The following is a 19,433-nucleotide window of genomic DNA, read 5'->3' as shown; positions in this document are numbered from 1 at the left end:
CCCCGCCTGCGGCCCACCCAGCGCCCCTCGGCACCCAGGCGGGCTGGGCCGGCTTGGGCTCAGCTCACCCACCTCAGCGCTGGGTGGTTGTCAAGTTGGACAATTTAAGGAGAGGAAAAAGACCCCCGAAACACGACGAGAGGCAGGGAGATTTATGAAAGGCTGTTGTTTGTCTCCCTCCTGTGGATAAACGCACAAATAAAATTAATGCCCTCACCCCCCGCAGCCCCTGGGGCTCTGCTGATAAAACATCCTTTTTTCCCTCCGTTTCGCAGGATCGTAAAGCAGGGCACCGCACGAAGCCGACGGCGAGCAGCGTCGGGATAAGCGCACCCCGCAGGCTGCGAACCCCTCCTGAGCCCCTCCGAAACGCGCCGCCCCGAGGAGTGCGCTCCAGCTTCGTGGTGGATCAAGCCCACGCATCGCTCGTATCGCGGTTTGAGCGAGGAGCGTTTACCGGCAGCAAAGGCAGGCTGACAGCTTTCTGTGGGGTTTGTGTAATTCAGATAATTCAAGTTATTTTGACACTTAACATTTGACAAAATAGCCCTAGAGTCACGCCAACCTCACGCAGACTCGAGCGAGGGACTGGCGTAGGCGGCAGCCATCCAGCGCGTTGGTGTATGGCCACTGTAATTACGAAATGTAAAAATAGATAAAAAGGTATAAGGGGGCACTTTTAAAGGAATGTTTTCCTGGCGTTTTCCCAGAGTATCTTCAGGACATTCTGCCACAGCAAAGGAAAACAAAACCTCATAGCAAACAGAAAAATAACCCTTGCAATTCCAGTAAGGAAATGTTTGCCTCTCGGTTTTCCCCCCCGTCTCTAACGAGTGTGTTGTGGCTGGCCAGAAGTGACCTTAACAAAAGCAGCAAGCGCGACTCCAGTCCTATCTAACCTAAATCTAACCGGTGAACCTCGGTTTCTTTCAACCTAGAAGCTCCTGAGAGAAAGGGTAGAGCAGGGGGCTGTGATTGTAGGAGCCCCAAACCTCCCGGAGCTGCGGTAGCAGAAGCCCGAGCACTGTCGCCAACCCAAAACCGTGTTTCCTCCTATTGGTTAATTCTCCGCAGCAGCTCTTTTGGGAGAAGACACCTACGGAGCCCCTGTCCTCCTTCCACCTACCACCCACGGCTGTTGCCCTGACCAGGTGCAGAAAGCCACACGAGTTCACGCTGGCATAGCCCACGTTCCGTACATGCCGTTTCTCTTCCAAGTGCCGCCTTCCCTTCTCTTGGAAGAGATGCGGTAGTCTTCCACGACGGCAGGGGCTCAGTCTGGAATTACATTCCCGTTTCCAGCAGCTCGCTCCTCCCCAAAGGCCTCTGCGTTCTTCATCATCCTCAAGGCCTCACGTACGCCTTCCGTTTCCAAGCTCAGCCTGGAAAACCCTTCGCCTGGCTGGTCTGCATTTCTCACCCGCACACGTCCCAGCCTCCACACGAGAGCTAAGGGGTGCCAGCACAGTTGGTCCGAACTCGGCCTTGACCTTGCTTTAAGGTCACAGCAGCAGACTCCCCCAAGGTCCCTTCAACATGAATGATTGGATGGACTTCCTCAAAAATCCCAGGGCAGGTTGAAAGCAATCACTTCACCTGTGCAATACTTCTCACCAGCTTTTCCCCTCCCTCCCCTTTAGGAATACACAATATTATGACAGCTGTCTGCAATCTCCAGCACGCCCCACGCCCCCCAAAATGGACAAGTTAAATTAACAACTAATTTTTTTTCCCCTGAAGTTAAACCCGAGAACATTTATTTTTAAAACAAGTTATTACAAAAAGATTTCACATCAATAAAACGCCAGTCCTCAGTAACCGTGCAAAGCAAACGCTTATTTTCGGGACCGTTTGTGTTCTATGAGCAACACAACAAGTCTGTTCCGAAGGAACCTTATTTCCTTCGCGTATGACTTGCAAAATAAGTCCTTCAGCCTTTTGCGTAAAACTCCTAGAGGAGGCAGACTCTGGCAACTGGGTATGTTTAGCATGCTCTCAAAGAACTCTTTCCACAGGTCAGCATTGGCAAGCCTGCAAAAGAACAAAAATGTGTCAAAAAAATTTCTAAATTCAAGCTGTTAAAATACTATTTCCCGTATTTACCCTGCTCCCTCCCCAGTTACAGGCTGGAGCAGCTGCAGGCATCGCTGTAACGTAACGCAGTTTCCGTTGTGGCATGCTGCTTAATGAACCAGTGGGATTTTTCCTCGTTAGTTGTTGTTTCCTCCTTCCAGGCAGCAAGTAGCCGAGAACGCCGTGCAATTTGCCACATCCACTGCTGAAACGCTTCCTGTGCTTAAGTCAGTGAATTTTATGAAGCAGTTCCCACGCTCTGAACGCCCACAGTTTTTAGGGCATCCAGAAGTGCACGCCAGCAACGCTGAAAGCTGTACAGAAACTAACCTCAAACAAACGTGGTGCTAATGACGCATCTTTCTAGACAGGGAAAGGTTTTGAAAAGATTTGATACCAACCTTCTGAAGGCTCCCTCAGGCTTCCAGATACCATTTTCATTCTTTACTTGCATGTAGGTACCAAAGAGCATGCAGTACACTGTTGCTGCAATGCCGAAGTAATCTGTCTAAACAAAGTATAAACGAGTTTCATATTAAAAATGTATCAAGACCACTAAAAATTAGCTGAAAAAAAACCATACTCTGAGGAGGCAACAGAGCAAGGTCTGTAAGAAGAGAGTTCAGGATCGTATTTTTAAAGCGAGAAGCTGAATCTACAGCTCTATTGCAGAAGACTAATATATCTATACTCCATTTATTCACGCCAGATGAGTAAATGGAGCAAGCTCCAAACGTTCAGGCTGTCTGTGCAACCTCATACCTGGTAGTTCCACGGTTTTTGCGTCAGCATTTCAATACACTGAAATCCAGATGTTTCACACTTTGCAGTAAATGCTGTTCCTTCAGGAAAGAGTTTCATGTCTATACTCTGTCCCAAGTCAATGAGCGTCAAGCCGTGAGAGAGGCCATCTATGTCACACGTATCGTTATCCAGAAACCTTCAATCGTGACATGAAGCGATCACGTAAGTACCAAGGTTATGATATCATGATACGCTGGCATCTCAGGCAGCAAAGGGGTATACTTGCCTTTCTCCAAGTATGAAATTGTCAGGCTTAATGTCACCATGAATGATTTTGCAGCTGTGGAGCTCTTCCACCATATAAAGAATTTTCACAGCAAAGTAGATTACAAGTGCTTGAGGCATCACCTTCTCAGGAAGCTTTTTGTAAATGTTTATGGCATTCTGTAAAGAAAAAGGTAGGGAAGAACCATCGGCTACACAGAAACAACTCGATATGGATTACAGGTCCATGTTGATAAACACAATGAAGCTCCATAAAGTGGAAAGTAGAGGAGACATCTGAATATTGTAATATAATAGCACTCCAGAAAGAATATAGATGTTCCAGATCACAAGCTGATTACACTTACTAGCAATGTTCCGTAGTTGTAGAGCTCACCAACCAAAATGCTTCCATTTTGAAAGAAATGAGCAGAATAAAAGTGGATGTAGAGATGGCGTATACTTGGATTGAGCCTCTCTACCAGTTGTGTTGCTATATAGAACTCCCAAGGGTTGGCAGGCTTCTGGACCTGTAAGCAAAAAAGTTGATTTACTAGGAAAATCTATTAGCATTAAGAGCAGAAGTTCTTCTCAGGTTGGGGTTGGTTGTTGTAGCTTTTTAATAGCAAACTCGGCATTTTTCCTCTTGACCAACTAAAATACTTTTATCTACAGTAATTAACCTCAGGTCGATACACTCAATGATTAATCCTCTTGAATCAAGACTTCGATTACATGCCACAATTCCATTCTGTCTTACAGACTCTTTTGTGTTCTTTAAAATGTCAGTCTTTCTGCAACATTGATGTTTCTGCTGGCAGTGGGCATTTTGTGTAAGAGAGAAGGCTTTTGAAGTCAAAACAGGAAAACCCTTCTGATTCCTTCCCCTACATTAAACACCTGACGCTCAAAAAAACCCTTAAGTCACCTTTACACGCTAGAAAGCTCTCAGTTAAGGTGGTACACTAAGAAGATTTTTGCTGGAAGATTAAATGTTGCAGAAGAGACCCACAAAAAGACTCCAAAGGTAGGAAAAAAAAGATCCGACGTGGAGAGGCTAAGGGGGTGTGTGTTTGTCAACTCGGTCATATAACCACGTTTCAGCCAGACTGTAGTAACCGTACACGTGCCCCCTCCGCCAGCAGCAGATGCAGGGATGCATGACCTAGCGCAACCCTCTTGGGCTAAGCTGACCTCGCAGTTGCACAGACTTTCCTTTTGGCAGCGGTTCTGATGTAAACACGTGCTATCATCTGTTGCTCATTCCTGCACTGAAGCAGCCTGGAAGAAGACAGGGCAGAGCAGAGAGGGAGCTGCTCAATCTACAGTTGCCATTAAGACAAGTGTGTTTATGAATAAAACTGCACCAGAGAGGTATCACCCAGCAAAGCCTACATAACAGCCAGCTGCCACCAAACAGGCTGGCTGCACAAAGTGCAAAAATGCTTCTGGAAAGCTAGTTGGTATGTATCTGGAGCAGAGAGTGGCCCCAATTTTATCATCAGTCCACAAACATTTTCATTTTCTGTGGACTAAGAGCACTCGCACAAGTAGCTGCCTTTCTTCAGCTGAGAAAGATGGCCTGGCTGCAATTCTTACTGCTTAGGGTACTTGTGGGTACTTTATAAAGAAAACATGAAGAGGAGGCAAGCTGAGTCAAGGTGACAAGTAACTTCCCACATAGAATGAATCAGACATCACAGCACTCAACCTGAAAAAGGCTGTGAGGATAGACCGATATGCTTTACTTTGTATTTATAAATAAGAAAACTCAGCAAATCCACCCAGGGCAGGTGTTGTTACTGTAACACTCCAGAATTTCCCAGCAGAGCTATTCCAAATCAACACTACTTACCTTGAATATTACTTTCTGATTGTTTCTAGGGTTACTTGCATCCAGAATGGAAGCTTGATAGACTTGGGCAAAAGCTCCCTCTCCTACCAAGCAGTCCACATGGAATGAGCTGGAACCTTTAAGAGATTAACAACATTAAGTCCTGGCTGCAAATTTATCAGAAGACACCATCATCACTCAGGGGAAAAAAAAAAGAAAAAAGAAAAAAGCACCAGCCTATATAAGTTCTTGCTTTAACCCTAGTGCTAGTCTTTCTCTACAAGTCTCTCCTTGCTAGCCATCCTTTCCAGAGAAGAGAGCCTGTACTCACTCTTGAGAACAAGAGTCCTGTGAAGTGCTATATACTAAAAATCAGTGTTTCTATTTTAGTCTGACTCCCTGGAAGTAATCAAATTCCAAAGTGCATTCCTTAAAAAGTAAACACTAATGTTTAAGTCATACAAGTATGTTGCAATTACTGTCGTACAGATTTTGTTGACACAGGACTGCTGCTGTTCTATACAAAGTTTGAAAGTTGTGTCACAGATTACTAGGAAAGGAAAATTAGGAAAATTCCCTACTCAGAATGCCTAATCAAAAATGCTTATGCTACAAGAGACAAATAAAAAAACAGGTCTAATTTCAAGTCTGACATTTAGATAATCTGGAAGCTATCTGGACATACAAGCAAATACACTGAATTAAAAAAAATACTTCAGAGGTTCCCAGAAAAACTTCAAGAAATGTTTTAGAGTGAAACGTTTGAAGTAGCTCTTACCCAGTGGGAGTTCAGCCTTCAGTTTCATGGATGGAAGAGTAGACTTCCATTCAAAGTAGTTGGCATAGGTGTGGAGTGGTTTAGGAAGCTCCTTTAAGAATTTGCAAATCAATTCCTTATCCCAAGGGTTCTCAACAAGGACTTCATGGAAAGAAGAAAAATATTTAAGCTATATGAAAAGTGTAATTTCAAAGAGGTAACGCAAGCTTATACTTTAATGACTATCATTGATTCGGAAAAAAAAAACCCCAAACAAAACAAAAACACAAAGAAGGATAAGTATTCCTCAATTTTGACAATCCAGCTTTTATACCTATGTCTTCCCTGTTAAAGCTGCCCAGAGAGACAGATGTTTCTGAAGTATTTGACCCTCAACTAGCAAAGAACCCTTAGGCACTCCTGAATACTCCTGTACTTCAGAACATCTTTGGTACCATGTAATACAGGCACGACCCACACTTGTCCTTCTTTACATCACTGGTACGTACGCAGCGATCTCCCTGCAGGAGCCACAAGACAGTTTGCCCGCTGCAGTGACCACCATCACGTTGGAACAAAGTGCTGCTGCAAGAACATGACACTGCTCCGGTCTCCGTCTTGACGGAAGAAAACTGTAGGCGATGCTCCGTACCTGCAGCTCTAACACTCCGGGCTGTCCTGTCCTGCCCAGTTCCAGAGAGCTTTTCATGAGGAATTTTGTCCACCCCAACAGACGAGGAATATTCAGTTCTGCTCATGGCAGTCTGCTCGTGTAATCTTTGAGAAGTAACTGTGGCCATTCCTTGAATTCCATTTCCTTGTTTCAAGACACTTCTTTGAAGTTCTCCTCGCTCTGCAATGTGTTCAGGAGCAGGGCTGTGTATTTAAAACAAAATATTATTAATTGACAGTACTGCCATGGTATTTTCGCATCTTCAGTAAGCAAAAATGTGTCAAGTGTCCGTGCTTGCAACTTTGGCCATAGCCAACATTAAGATGAATAAAATGGACATTTCTTCAGAAAATAAGATTTGGTCATATCGTGCTACCCATAGTCTAATAACTTTCAAGTTCATCGGCCAACAAGTTCAGCCAATATTGAAAATAAAGCAGTATTTTTACACACACAGCCATTAAAACTTTCTGGACAGTTAACTTTAAGTTTAAACTGACCACTTCTGCATTCGATGCCCACACGTGTCAGAAAGCTAAATCATAAGCATTTTCAGGGGCACTATCACCATACCCAGGTTGATTTAACTCCACAAAGTGCTGAGATGTATGCCATGCAGAGTCAGTCTGACACGAATACGTCAGCTCTAGATTACTTGGAAAACTTGAAGCAAGAGCAGCATAGCAGACCTGCCTGCTCTGGCATAGATTAGCCCGGCACTCTCAAGTCTTGAAAATCTCAGCAAGTCATGACATACCTTAGCTGCTTAGTTTTTGTCTGCTTGTGCAGTTCTTCAGAAAACTCCAAATCCATTTGCGGCAAGTCATCCCCACAGGCTGAACAAAGGGAGCAGCAACAATAGCAAATGTTTATTTTCCCAAAAGGCAAGCACATTTAGAGTATCCTTACCAAGACAAGAAGGTTAAGTCACACTGCAGCTGTGAAGGCTGCTAAGGTATCACAAAAGCTAGAACCGAACAAGCCTATTTTAAAATATATGAGGAAAGACAATAGCTTGATTTCTTTAGGGAGTGTATTCCAGGACTAACGAGGGGCCGGCAAGCATAAAGGTATCCCCAGAAGAAGGTGGCTCTGGGATTTCAGTCAGTTTTTTGCCTAGTTACAACCCCTTGGAACAGCTCAGAACAGCAGTTTGACAGCACAGTCAAAGCCTCTCTTGTCCCTTGCCATCTTCTCTTATTCCCCCAATTAAAAAATCTTGGAAACTTTACGTGCTGGGCCAGCCCATGCTCCCAGCTGCCGTTCTGCAAGGAGTTTATACTCAGAAGTGGCAGCAGCGGGAGTCATACCTACGCGGTATTTGGCAAGGCCTGCGAGGTAACCAGGGCACAGAAAGGGAGTCACGCAGCACTGAATTAGGTGCTCGCAACCGAAGTATTCATTATTTTACCCTTGCCCTCCGAAGCTTGTCGCGAATGTGCCGACAGGTAATTAAACGGTGTCGATACAAGCTGGGCAGCTCGTGCGAAATCTCTTGTGTTGTTTGGACTGGGAGCTAACGTTTTATTACTACTTGGTACATTCCACACCGTATAATCATCCCTCAGGAACTCCGGTGTCCCTGTTTCTTCCTAGGTGGGGAAAAACAAACAAACAAACAAACAAAATCAAGATTTAAAACTAAGCCATCAAAACTATCCTGCCAGAGCTGCACTGTAAGCTGCCAAGAGCCCCTGCAGTCAGCTTCAATAATGTTGAGTCTGCATGTGTCAACTTACAATATTAGAAAAATAAAGGAATGGCAATGTAACCTAAAACACAGGTTTACATAGTTTTGTATCAGACCCGAATGTTGGCGATAATCAATACCACAGCAAAATGCTAGACAACAAAGAATTGCCGTAAGAGTCTGAAAAAGCCTAGTACTTAGTGATTACTTATACCCAAGCAGGCTGAAGTTTTATGCGTCTCCTTGGCCACGGAAACTGTTTGGTGGTTATTAGAATATTAAATGTCTCTTGCTCCCTGTCTTTCCTCCCCCAACAGATGCCAAATCTACACATAACTGCCGTCGGGTTTGTTCTAGGGATGGAGGTCTCCACCATTAGAGTCCTAGAAGTTTTGTGAAAATTAACAGCTGAAAAAGTTCATCCCATTGGCAGGAAATGGGAAAGGGCATGTAGACTTCAGCTAGGTATCATTCATAAGGTAAATACAACCACCTCCGATATCCTCTATCACTACGTAACCCATTTTCAAGACACTCACTTCTGTACTTACTGTACAGTCAGTCAAGGGACGTTCTCCAATAGTTCTGGGCTCTTCTGGCTTGTTTTTATGCTGTGGGAACCTGACAAAACAGGTAGTTTAGAATAGGTTTTCCCCAGAAACTTTCCCAGGCAGACTGATCATAACAAAGGCTTGTTGTTTTTAAATTTTTTTAAAATTATTTTTTTAAAGAATCCCATTTGCAGATACTTAGAGAAGTTGCAGTAGCTCAAAGGAACAAGCTATCCACAGTTATCCAGAAAATTAAGCATCTCAAGCACGCTGTCCAAACAGGAAAGTTGCGCAATTCCACAGAGAAGCAACTACAGCTTTCTCATGCCACTTCCACACAGCTGCTAGTGATTGTATTCAGGCCAATCCTGATACAGCAAATACAGTCACAGCAAAATTATATGGAACAGAATCAATCCTATATGTAATTCTTAATAAACTGAACTCAGCTGTTACTTTTTCCCTCCTTACCCACTGTTCTCTTTTTCATTCTCATCTTCAAAGATAGAAAATGCAGGCATGACAGAGGCAACAACATTAGTTTTCAGACTTCCATCAGGCTCTTAAAAATAAGAGATAACCAGTATTATCTTCACCCAATGAAGATTATACAAACAGTCACATTTTCACCCCTAACCAGGCAGCTGCTGGTCATGGTTACATCCAGCTAGACCAGGAGCATCCCCAGAATTGCCACGCAAATCATCTTTCCTATAAGCTCTTGGAAATGGGGAAGATTTTTCCATCCCAAAACCAAGACTGGCCAGAAGGACAGAAGCCTTCTTGGCTGCATCTGACCAGTTGTGAAATATCTCTGTGCTCATTGTCATAAGCCACCGCTACAGGCTGGTGTTCAGACAATTTTCACTGTTATAAGCTGGCGGTTCAGATACTAACACCCAGCCTGCAAAATGTTTTAGGAAAAAAGCTTGACTGATATGAAGTACCAGCTATGCCCTTTACAAAGTTAGGTTTTAAGTACCAGAGAAGCAACGTGTTTAATACACCTATTAATAGGCTTGTGAATAGTAAAGTGCTTCTGCCATTCTCAGACTGTGCAAAATTTAGAACCTGTCAGTAAATTAAATTCATTATCAGGGAATTAGTGGCTTCTTCACTCCACACATAATCAAACAACCTCTTATCTCAAACTTATGAGGACTGGTGGGAGGGCTAAACAGGAAATAACGGAGTGAAACATCAGGGACTGAAAAAATAAGTAGTACTTACCACTTTTTCTGCAAAAGACTTCAAATTGCTCCTCGCTTTCTTCAAGAGGAGATGGTTCAGGTAAGATGGGTGTTTGAAACATATCCATTAGAAATCCTAAGGGGGGCGGCGGGGGGAAGAGAAGTAAAAACTACAAGAATATCACCCCCAGTAAAAGTAAATAAATTTTCAGAGGTTCTTCCACTGTTTAGTAGTCAAATCAAATCACAGTTTATTATAATATTCTTATAATTTATCAAATGCCAGTAAGAAATTATTCCTTCATATTGCATTTAAACACTCCAGACAACTGAACAAACACAGGAAGACCCAACTTGGCCAACACATACTTGTTGGCACCATAGCCTTTTTTGTTTTCCTCTCCAAGATGAGATTTTAAGTTCTCCTAAAGGACCAAATTCTCCTTTATCTTCTTAGATCTTTGGAGAACTAATGAATACCACAAGCTTTTTTTTTTTTTTTTTTTTTTTTCTTTTTACACATATATATTCAGCTGAAGCACTAATATCTAGCAAACTGCTGAACAGGCTTATTATCAAAACAGAAGAACATGGGAGAAGAGTACAAAAGGGATAAAAAAGGATCAGGATATTATTATTCCACGTCTGACATCAGATATACAATTGCAATTTCTCTTATAGCATTTTGAAAAAAGCAATGTTTAGAATTGACAAAGCTCATTAAATAACGAAAGCCCTTTTGCATGTCACCCTTGTTTCAGCTTTGAGGGAAGCTCAGCATCAACCAGAGCTGACTTGCTAACTTCCTAACATTCTTCCACATTACTGCATTGTAGGTCATCATCCCAGAAACAGGAGTCCCCACCAATGCTGACAAGAGCGGCGCAGAGCACACGCTGCCCAAAGAAGCCTGACAGGCATATCACCAGCGATTTATCCAGGAGTTTACAGGATGAGGCTTCTGGGATGAAATTTCTGGTCAAAAGCTTTGGGTCATCCAGACAATCACAAAAAGAAGAGCACCAATTTAATTTTTTTTGTCCTCTTTGACTGAATGGCGCACATGCCCATCACTAGATAGCCTCCCTGTGTATTCAGCTACACTAAAATTACCAGGCAAGATCCCATTAACTCCAGTGAAACTCACACGTTGTTCCAGATGCTTACCCAACGCTTCCTTTGTATGAACTGTAGGCGAAGGCTGCACTTTGAACGGTGTTGCCTGCATTGCTCCTCCCAGCGAGGTGTTTGGGGTAGCTTCTGAAGCATTTCCAGAAGCAAAGGAAGAATTTCCAACTCTAGATGCTAGAAATGAAAACAGCACGATCATTTGTGAAGTAGCCTGGGATTGTTTATTAACATTTCAGTAGCTAGCAAATTGTTAGTAGAAGAAGTAAACAAGATGAGTAGCAGAATGACAACGCAGAATTTTGGGAAAGATTTTGGCTCGTTCAGAGATCTGCTTGGCAGATTCCCAAGGGACACTGCCCTGAAGGGCAAGAGGGACCCTGGACAGCTGGGTGGCCTCTGAGGACTCCGTCTTCAATTCACAGCAACAATCCATTCTGACACAGAAAGTCAAGGAGGCAGGAAGCCAGCAAGGACAAACAGTGAACCGCCGACTGAGCTCGGACAAAAAGGAATTGCACAGAAGGTGGAAATGTGGACTGCCTCCATGGAAGGGATCTAGAGACATTGCCCAAATGTGCAGGGATGGAGTGAGGGGAGTCAAAAGGCTTAGCTAGGGTTGGAACTGGTAGCCGCGTGCTACCGATCCCCAGCCAGTAACAGTCATACCGATAGCATCAGTCTTTATCAAAACTTGGCTTATTACCTTCTTTCACGTCCACAGGAGTAGTTAGTCCAGTGGATCTTTTCTTAGGGTGCCTTCAAAGGAAAGGTTAAGAACATTAGCTTGAAATACAAGCTATTATTTAAATTCCAGCTTCAGTTCAGCACTTAGCAGTACTGCACTCTTAAGCAGTAAGGAGGCCTTTCCCAGTCTAGAACAAAGGAAACATCCCAGACAGACAGGAACTAGTGATCCTATTTTTACCCCCCACAAATGACTGTAGTCACACAAATAAAGCAAGTGAACTATCCTTTAGAATATTATTAGAGACCGTCCCCAGAAAGTTTCTCATCCAGTTGCCAATAGGTACAAAACCTGAAAGGCAGAGTCCTTTAAACAGGTTAAAAAGCTGGCATTAAATACTCTTCTTGGTTACAGTTTGCCTCCACGTAATTCCCTAGTACGAGTGAATAACAACCGGTTCCATTTGCTCTTTGTCCTGGTTTCAGCCAGGATAGAGCTGGTTTTCTCCACAGAAGCTAGTGTGAGGCTATGTTTTGGATTTGGGATGAGAAAATGTTGATAAGGTGCTGATGTTTTGAGCTGTTGCTAAGCAGTCAAGGACAGTCCAGCTCCTCGTGCTGGGCTGGCCAAAGAGATATTCCCTACCATACGACGTCATGCCCAGTACATAAACTGGAGTTAGCTGGGGGGCGGAAATCGCTGCTCAGAGACGGGCTGTCGATCGCGGGGTGGTGAGCAATTGCTGCATTGGGCATCACTTGTTCTTGTACATTCCTCTGTCGGTATTATTATTGTTGTTTTCATCGTTGTTTCCTTCTCTCTTGCTGTCTTATTAAACTGTTTTTATCTCAACCCACGAGTTCTTTCCCAATTCTCTTCCCCGTCCCACTGCGGGAGGGGGGAATGAGCAAGCGGCTGCGTGGTGCTTAGTTGCCGGCTGGGGCTAAATCACGACACTCTTGTTGGCCAAGCCTACTCAGCCATGCTTGCTTTGCCAATCTAGGTTTCTTCCTCCATCCCCCAATTTTGTCTCCTGAAAAAAGCTTTGCTTTTTTTCTCTGAGAGAAGCCTTCATGGCCAAGATCTGCATGAACTAAGCATGTACCATCCATTGTTGTCTATTTCAGGCATGCCAGGGACAGCAACGCTGAATAATTCCTTCAGTTACACACTGAATTTCCTCTTAGTTATTACAACTAAAACACAAGGTTAAAGGAATTGAAAATTGAAATGAGGACTGTAAGTTACGTAAGTTTGATCTATGCCTAAGCATTGGTTTCCACAGGCTACTACAGATTTTTTTTTTCCAGAAGAGGAAGAAAGAGACTTTTTTAGTTAATTCTCAGCTGAATTGTAAATACTGAAGACTGCACAATTTGCAGAACAAGAATTAGCCTGATTATACATACCGTTCTCCAGTGCTCCAATTAAGAGCGGAGTCAGCATGTGCCCGTTCCTGAGCCGAAACATTATTGAATGGAGGCTGTAACAAACTGTTCTGGAGTTCTCCAAGCTCTAGCTGAGGTTTGACTGCATCCTTCTTATATGTTACTTCCCACAGGGAGGTTGATGTCATCTGGTGGCCAACGGGTTTCACTGACTGCAGCGTAAGAGCAGTGGATGATAAAGTACTTGACTGCGGCTGGTCTGGCACCAGATCTTGGGGGTTTTGCAGATCTGAACTCTGACAGGATGCCATCTGGTTCTGCTGTAGCGCCGCACTGGGGGTCACACGTGGGTGCACCTTTAGAGATGAGAAAAGTTCTTTTATGCTCAGAACCCCTCACACAAGTATAGCCATTGCCATTTTCCCTTTTATTTCTGCATAACTGGAACAGTTTTTCATGCATAAGAATACTTTTGTATTTCAAGAGAACTTTACAAAACTCAATGACAGAAAAACAAAAACAAACTTTTGGGTTTAACAATTAAAATACATTTCATCAAGTATATAAAGTTATGCCAGATATCTATACTAGTCAGGTATTACAGCCTGAACTTCCTGATTTGGTTAACAAACTACTCTGCTTACTGTCTAAAGTATGGCTAAGTTTTGTGAGATAAGTTCACGAAGACACCACAGTACATACTTACCACCGTCTTATTTGGTTCAGCCGATGTTGTAGATGCTGGTTCCAGTCGAGTTTCCTCCAAGCTTTTGGTGAGCTGTGTGAGCTGTTCCAGCTTCTGCTGCAGGGCTTGCAGTTCAAGGACAGCTGATTCTTTTTTCCTGATGGAGTCTCTCTCTTCTTCTTCTAAGGATTAAACAATGATATTAAGTGAAACAGTTAATCAGTATCCAAATGAGTTGCTCAACATGAACATTACAAGCTGCTTGGATTGAAAATTTAGATATATAGTTTGTACAACCATAGGATGACACTCGGCTCTAGAGGCATAAGTTCGGGAGAAAGAGATGTTTCCCACATGACGCACCACGTCTAACCTCTCAGTCCTGATTCCTCAGGGAAGGGCTACACAACGCTATCGCAGCACTCGCCTGGCAACTGGCAGCAGCCAGCACTAATGCTTTTCAGCAGAGTTCACAGGCTTAGTCTACCTCTCACCTGGCGTGCGCTTGTGGTGCCAGGCTCCATCCTCAGCACAAGAGGAAACCAACTCTGAAAAATTCTACCGTGACCCTTTGATAAAAGGTGGGTGGGGAGGGGGCCTGCTGTCCCCAGGGGAAGAGCTGACCCTGCTGGAAATTATCATACACAACTACTGGACTAAAGAGAAATAAAAACAATCCAGACTTAAACACTTGTTTTAAAAATGCACTTTTAAACACACTTTTAAAACATTTGTTTTTAAAATCCCTCCCACTGAATCTCTCTCTGTTCTACTGACTACAATTTATCCATTTCTTCCTTTACCAAATGAGATAATTACTTCTTTTGTCCAGCAACATCCCATGGCAACTTTTTTTTCCCCCTCCATTATCTACCCCCATCCATTTATAACTGGCCAGATAAACAACTAACTCACCTCTGAGCAGCCACCCTTTAATTGTGCTCAGTTTTGGGTTTGCTTCTCTAAGACCTAATTTTTCTATTTGAAAGCCCACTGCTTTTTCTCCAAAACATCATCATTCAGCAAAAAAAGGTATTACCTCTAATTACAAACTTGGCCTTGAGACCAAGCCAGCATGGGGCATGCCATCGCTGACTGTACAAGGGGCATCCCACAGCTACATTTGCCAAGGCCAAATGAAGACAAGAGTGCTGCTCTCTTTGCTTGCAGAATGCCTTTAAATTGGCTTGGGCAAAGTGTGGCATCATACGTAGCCATGTGACAGTTTAAAGCATACTCCAGGCTCTCTCTGATTGCAGCAGACCGATAGGAACACGAAGACACTCTTGATCTTTAATTACAGGTGGCAGAGAGCCACAGCTAGAGCTCACATCAGGGTAACAAGCACTGCTAAGAGCTGCTTATGCTTTCCTCCTGTTTCCTCAGGAGAAACACCACTCTCTGAAAATCTAGGTTTGAAAAGAGAATCCCTTGGGTTTAGAACCCCTTTGAGTAAATATCCGTGTCAGTCGTTTGGCATGCTACCCGATGTTTCCAAGCTCACCCACCCTGCTTCTGTACAGGGATGCTAACTTGGGCTTTGAGAAAGTTGTCAGGCTTCACTACAGAGTTTGAAAAGAAACGAATGCAGCCAAGTACTAGTTTTCCAAGAATATGAGAATGTTTCTGAAATAGCTAGATGGAAAGAAAAGAATACCCCATTCTTGCTGTCTTCTGAGGCGCTCATATTTCTTGAAGTATCTCTTGGCTCTTAGCTCCTCAAATGAAAGTTCAGAGCCTTCGCATATGAGCAGGTTTTTATCATACATTGCAACCTGCTCACATTCGATAACAGTAGATGATGACTTCGGAAGAACTTCAGATTTGGAGATGTACGTAACGTACTTTCTGTGAGGAAAAATAAGGAAAAGCTCTATTGAAGTTTATTGGATTTATTCTGGGAGCCTGTTCATTTTCCCCACAGTGTGACTTTAAAACAACCCCTACACTTACACTTCTTCTCTTCCACCAGAAGAGCACGACTGAATACCAACAGAATCGGGACCCTAAAGCAGGGCGGGGGAAATAAAAAAAAAAATTCCAATATTATAGTTAACCATCCATTTTAAGACCAACAACTGCAAAGCCCCTAATATTTAATTCTGATTGAAGAGATGACAATTCAGACCACAAGCACGGCAAGAACAGATCAAAAAGAGAGCTCTACAAGTCATCAGAGCCTGAGGAAGTTCATCTTGAAGAATTAGCCATATAAGAGTTTGCTGTAACCTCTGAAAGCTTTTGGAAGACGAACAAGATCCCAGAGGACTAAGACGGACAGATGTAGTTCTGGAAACCGCAGTCCAGAAGGACACTGGAACTAGCTGAACAGGTAGTTTCTATTCAAAAAAACAGGAACGCAAGTTATAGATCACTTGGGTTTGTTAAGAACAGACTGGGTAGCCTCATCCAATTTCTTAATTTGACAAACTATCCAACCTCGGGGCTAAGGAACCGGCAGCAGACACAGTAAGTTTTAAGTTCTACTCCATCATCCAAGATATCTTTCAGCATTTGCAGGCACCAAAACCAAAAGAACCACGAGCACTTTAGAAAAGAGGACCAAGTTGAGAAAGGTCACATCAGTTTCCTACCCGCAGTCTTTCAGTCTTTAATTTCACCCCCCGTTCACCTTTCATCTGACTGTGCCAGAAAGACTGTGAAGAATCATAACGAGCTTTGCCAAACCTCAGAATAATGCCAGCTGCATTCTGGCACTTAGCTGAGTTACAAGAAGCATGGTTTCTTTCTCTGTTTTTTTATTGTGGAGAAAGGGGTGAAGAGAGAGGACTACAGGGTGACAGGACTTGGACTGTAAAGTTAACGCAACAGTTCTGATGAACAGAACCTCAGCTGGAACTTGTTGGAGACTGACCTGGCAAGCTAGAGGTGCTCGTGAACTGTGCTAAAGTCATCTCTTAGTCACTTCCCAGCTCAACAGACTGACTTCTACTAGAAGCCACCACCCCACTGAGGACCAGCCTGGAAATATCTCTTCTTCCTCTGGCATTATCTTTTATTCATTCTTAAAGAGGTTATTTAAGAAGTAACTTGTGAATTCACCAAAATTCAGTGTAGGCAATTTCCAAGAAGCATGACTGGCACAGAATCCATCGATAATATTACCCCTCCAAAGAATGCTAACTAGCTGGGCGGATCACTCTTTGCCTGTGGTTCTGGAAATGTGTCAAGTGACTAAAAAGTGTGTCCCAACGCTTCCCAGTTGAGATCTTTATAGAAAGTTGTGATGCCTACAGCAAAAAAACCCATCAGTAACATTTTTGAGATATATTTTTGAGTATATATTATCTTTCTTATTCAGTCAAGCTCATCAATCTAAACTTTATGTGAGGGCTCCACATTATTCTCCACAATGTCTAAGTCACTTATTAATAGTAATTTACCTGATTTTTGGAAGTGGTCACTGGGTCATTAAGATTTGAAACACCTTTCCGAGGAGCCATTTGATTCGCAGCATGTGAAGTTTGAAGTGGTTTTATAACAGCAGGACCTGGGACAGATAATAAAGGTCTGCATTAATGAGTAGAAACCATTTGCTCATTTATGAATTTCTATCAACTTTAAGCACTGGAAAACTAATACCTCGTTTTGAATACACTCCCCTTAAGAATTTTAAATATGGGCAGGAAAACAGAGGGGAAAATAAAAAATCAATTTCTACAGGAAACTTATTTTCTTCAGTGACAAAACTTACTGATGGACGTAGAAGATTCACCTAATTGAGCTACAGCTCACAGGCAGATTTCTTTAGCCTTACCTTGCAAAGGAGGATTCCGAGGATCATAATTCTGCAGCCAGCTAAATTGCAAGAAATGTCAGTTATTATCATTAAGTCACCTGTCCCTCATTCCTCCCCAGCTCCCAGGGACCTCCGATTTCCTTGTACGGTCAACATGCCATGCAAGACTAAAAAATTCCAGTTAGTTACAGGACACTTGTTACTGTATATGGACATACCCTGTTAGCTTCATATTGACAAAACCAAAAAAGCCTACAATAGGCAGCAGCGTATGGAAACTGGGCTCTTGTTTTATCATCACCGGAGGGAACATATGTCATCACAATAAGCACCAACTCTAGCGCTTCCAATGGCTAAATGCTAAACTCCAGCAGGCACCCACTTGCAGCTAAGCACTGTGCAATAAGCACAAGAAACTGGGTATTATTGTCACGTATTGTTGTTGGCATAATCCCAAGGCAGACTTAAAAAACCCAGCTCAGATCAGGAATTGATGTCCGATTTCACTGCAGTTCCAGCTACGGCCACAAACCAAAATCAAAGAGGGTCCAAATCAAGCAGCAGCTGAAGCACGCGTTCCACTGGCAGTGTCAAAAGAAGCACAGGCAGCAACAGGGTGAGCTACAGCCAGTTAATGCCCTCTGGAAAGCACACAGATGCCCCTAACTTCAAGAGCCGGGTGTCATTAGTGTGACCAACTTGCTTGAACTTCCCAGTAATGAAGCTCACACGTAGTATTTCCCAGGTAGGCTGCCTGAAGCAGGCCAGGCTATGCATCTTTATAGTCTGGATTTACTTAACAGACACTAGACAGGAAATGCATCAATTACAGGATTTTCTTTCTTTCTTTCTTTCTTTCTTTCTCCTTCACTGAAGACACTCTGGTACACCTTTTCTCGATACGCCCCCCCCAAACACCCAACAAATATTGAAAAGCAAAGTATTGCTAAGCTTATGCCTGACCAGAGGTCTACCTCTGCTACAGCACAGGGTGTAGGCACATGAGAAAAAAAAAATAACCGTACGCTATCCGAATAGCTCAACAAATAAAAGACGCATCAGAATTACCAATACAGCTGTTGCAAGTTCTCTTGTGGCTGTGCCTGGTTGTGAAGTCCTTTTTGAAGGACAGCTCCTGCACACTGCACATCGCCTTCGTTTACAAGCTGCTGAGCCCAAGCAACATAGAAGTTAGACACCTTTGCACCAATTCCCTGTCCATACAGGTAGTCAAAATACTGGCAAGGAGAAGTGATGAACTCCGCCTGAGTAAGAGAAAGATGCATAAGCCATAAGCACTTCCAAAAACATCCAAGGAAGTTGCAGGTAAAAAACCCCCCACAATAACAATAATAAAACTTTTTAGTTACCATTAACTAAAATGGGAAAGCCTTATTTTCTAAAGATAAAACCAGTTGGTAGATAAGATACCACTCACAAGCTATACAGTTTAATAACACAGCTTTAAAAAAATACACTATCCTTCAGCAAGACTGAAAAGTTCTCAGAGCTCCTACATAGAGCAATACACTCGAATTCCACAGCACATCCCCGAGGGTTTCTTTTCCTCCCACAGCTCTTCACGGTCACAGAACTACAGAATAGTGGGACAACTGTAATTGTTTAGGATAGCTTAATTCCCCAAAAAAGCATGTACTTACCAGCTTAACGCAGTAGTTAACAAATCTTGGATCTTGGTGGTACCTCTTGTCGCTTAAGAACATCTTCACCAGCTGCTCCAGGAGACCAGGCAAGCGGTTTTGTTTTTCTTGAAGGGGAAGGCATCCTTCTATCCACCGCACGTACCTGAAAGGCACTCGGGCAAGTTACGACCCCACCGCGCACCCGCAGCGCCGCTAACGTCCCAGCCGCGGCCGCCCTGACCTGTCCCATGGCTCCAGCGGGTCAGTCCCTTGGTAGTTCCGTATCTGAGCCTCGTAGCTCCTGCAAGGCAACAGGCAGGTCAGGCTGGGCCAAGGGGAGAGCGCCGCCACCCTGCTCCCCTGCC

General features: G+C 43.4%; 1 protein-coding gene across 1 annotated transcript; it reads right to left on the bottom strand.

The window, feature by feature from the left end:
• Positions 1–1,835: 1,835 nt before the first annotated feature.
• Positions 1,836–19,369, bottom strand: BUB1 (BUB1 mitotic checkpoint serine/threonine kinase; the record flags this gene model as incomplete). Its single annotated transcript, XM_010284249.1, has 24 exons — positions 1,836–2,031; positions 2,475–2,581; positions 2,836–3,013; positions 3,104–3,261; positions 3,450–3,611; positions 4,937–5,052; positions 5,694–5,834; positions 6,325–6,548; positions 7,103–7,181; positions 7,757–7,937; positions 8,575–8,656; positions 9,058–9,148; positions 9,817–9,912; positions 10,944–11,081; positions 11,611–11,663; positions 13,002–13,336; positions 13,687–13,847; positions 15,323–15,513; positions 15,619–15,671; positions 17,070–17,176; positions 17,444–17,484; positions 18,494–18,690; positions 19,087–19,231; positions 19,310–19,369. Coding segments are annotated over 24 exons (3,292 nt in total), but the record flags the coding sequence as incomplete, so codon positions are not given.
• Positions 19,370–19,433: the final 64 nt, after the last annotated feature.

Source organism: Phaethon lepturus, unplaced genomic scaffold (assembly GCF_000687285.1).
Source record: "Phaethon lepturus isolate BGI_N335 unplaced genomic scaffold, ASM68728v1 scaffold35433, whole genome shotgun sequence".
In the NCBI taxonomy this organism is placed as follows: domain Eukaryota; kingdom Metazoa; phylum Chordata; class Aves; order Phaethontiformes; family Phaethontidae; genus Phaethon; species Phaethon lepturus.
Note: the sequence above shows the minus strand (reverse complement) of the source record. Positions and strands in the feature narration are given on the sequence as shown.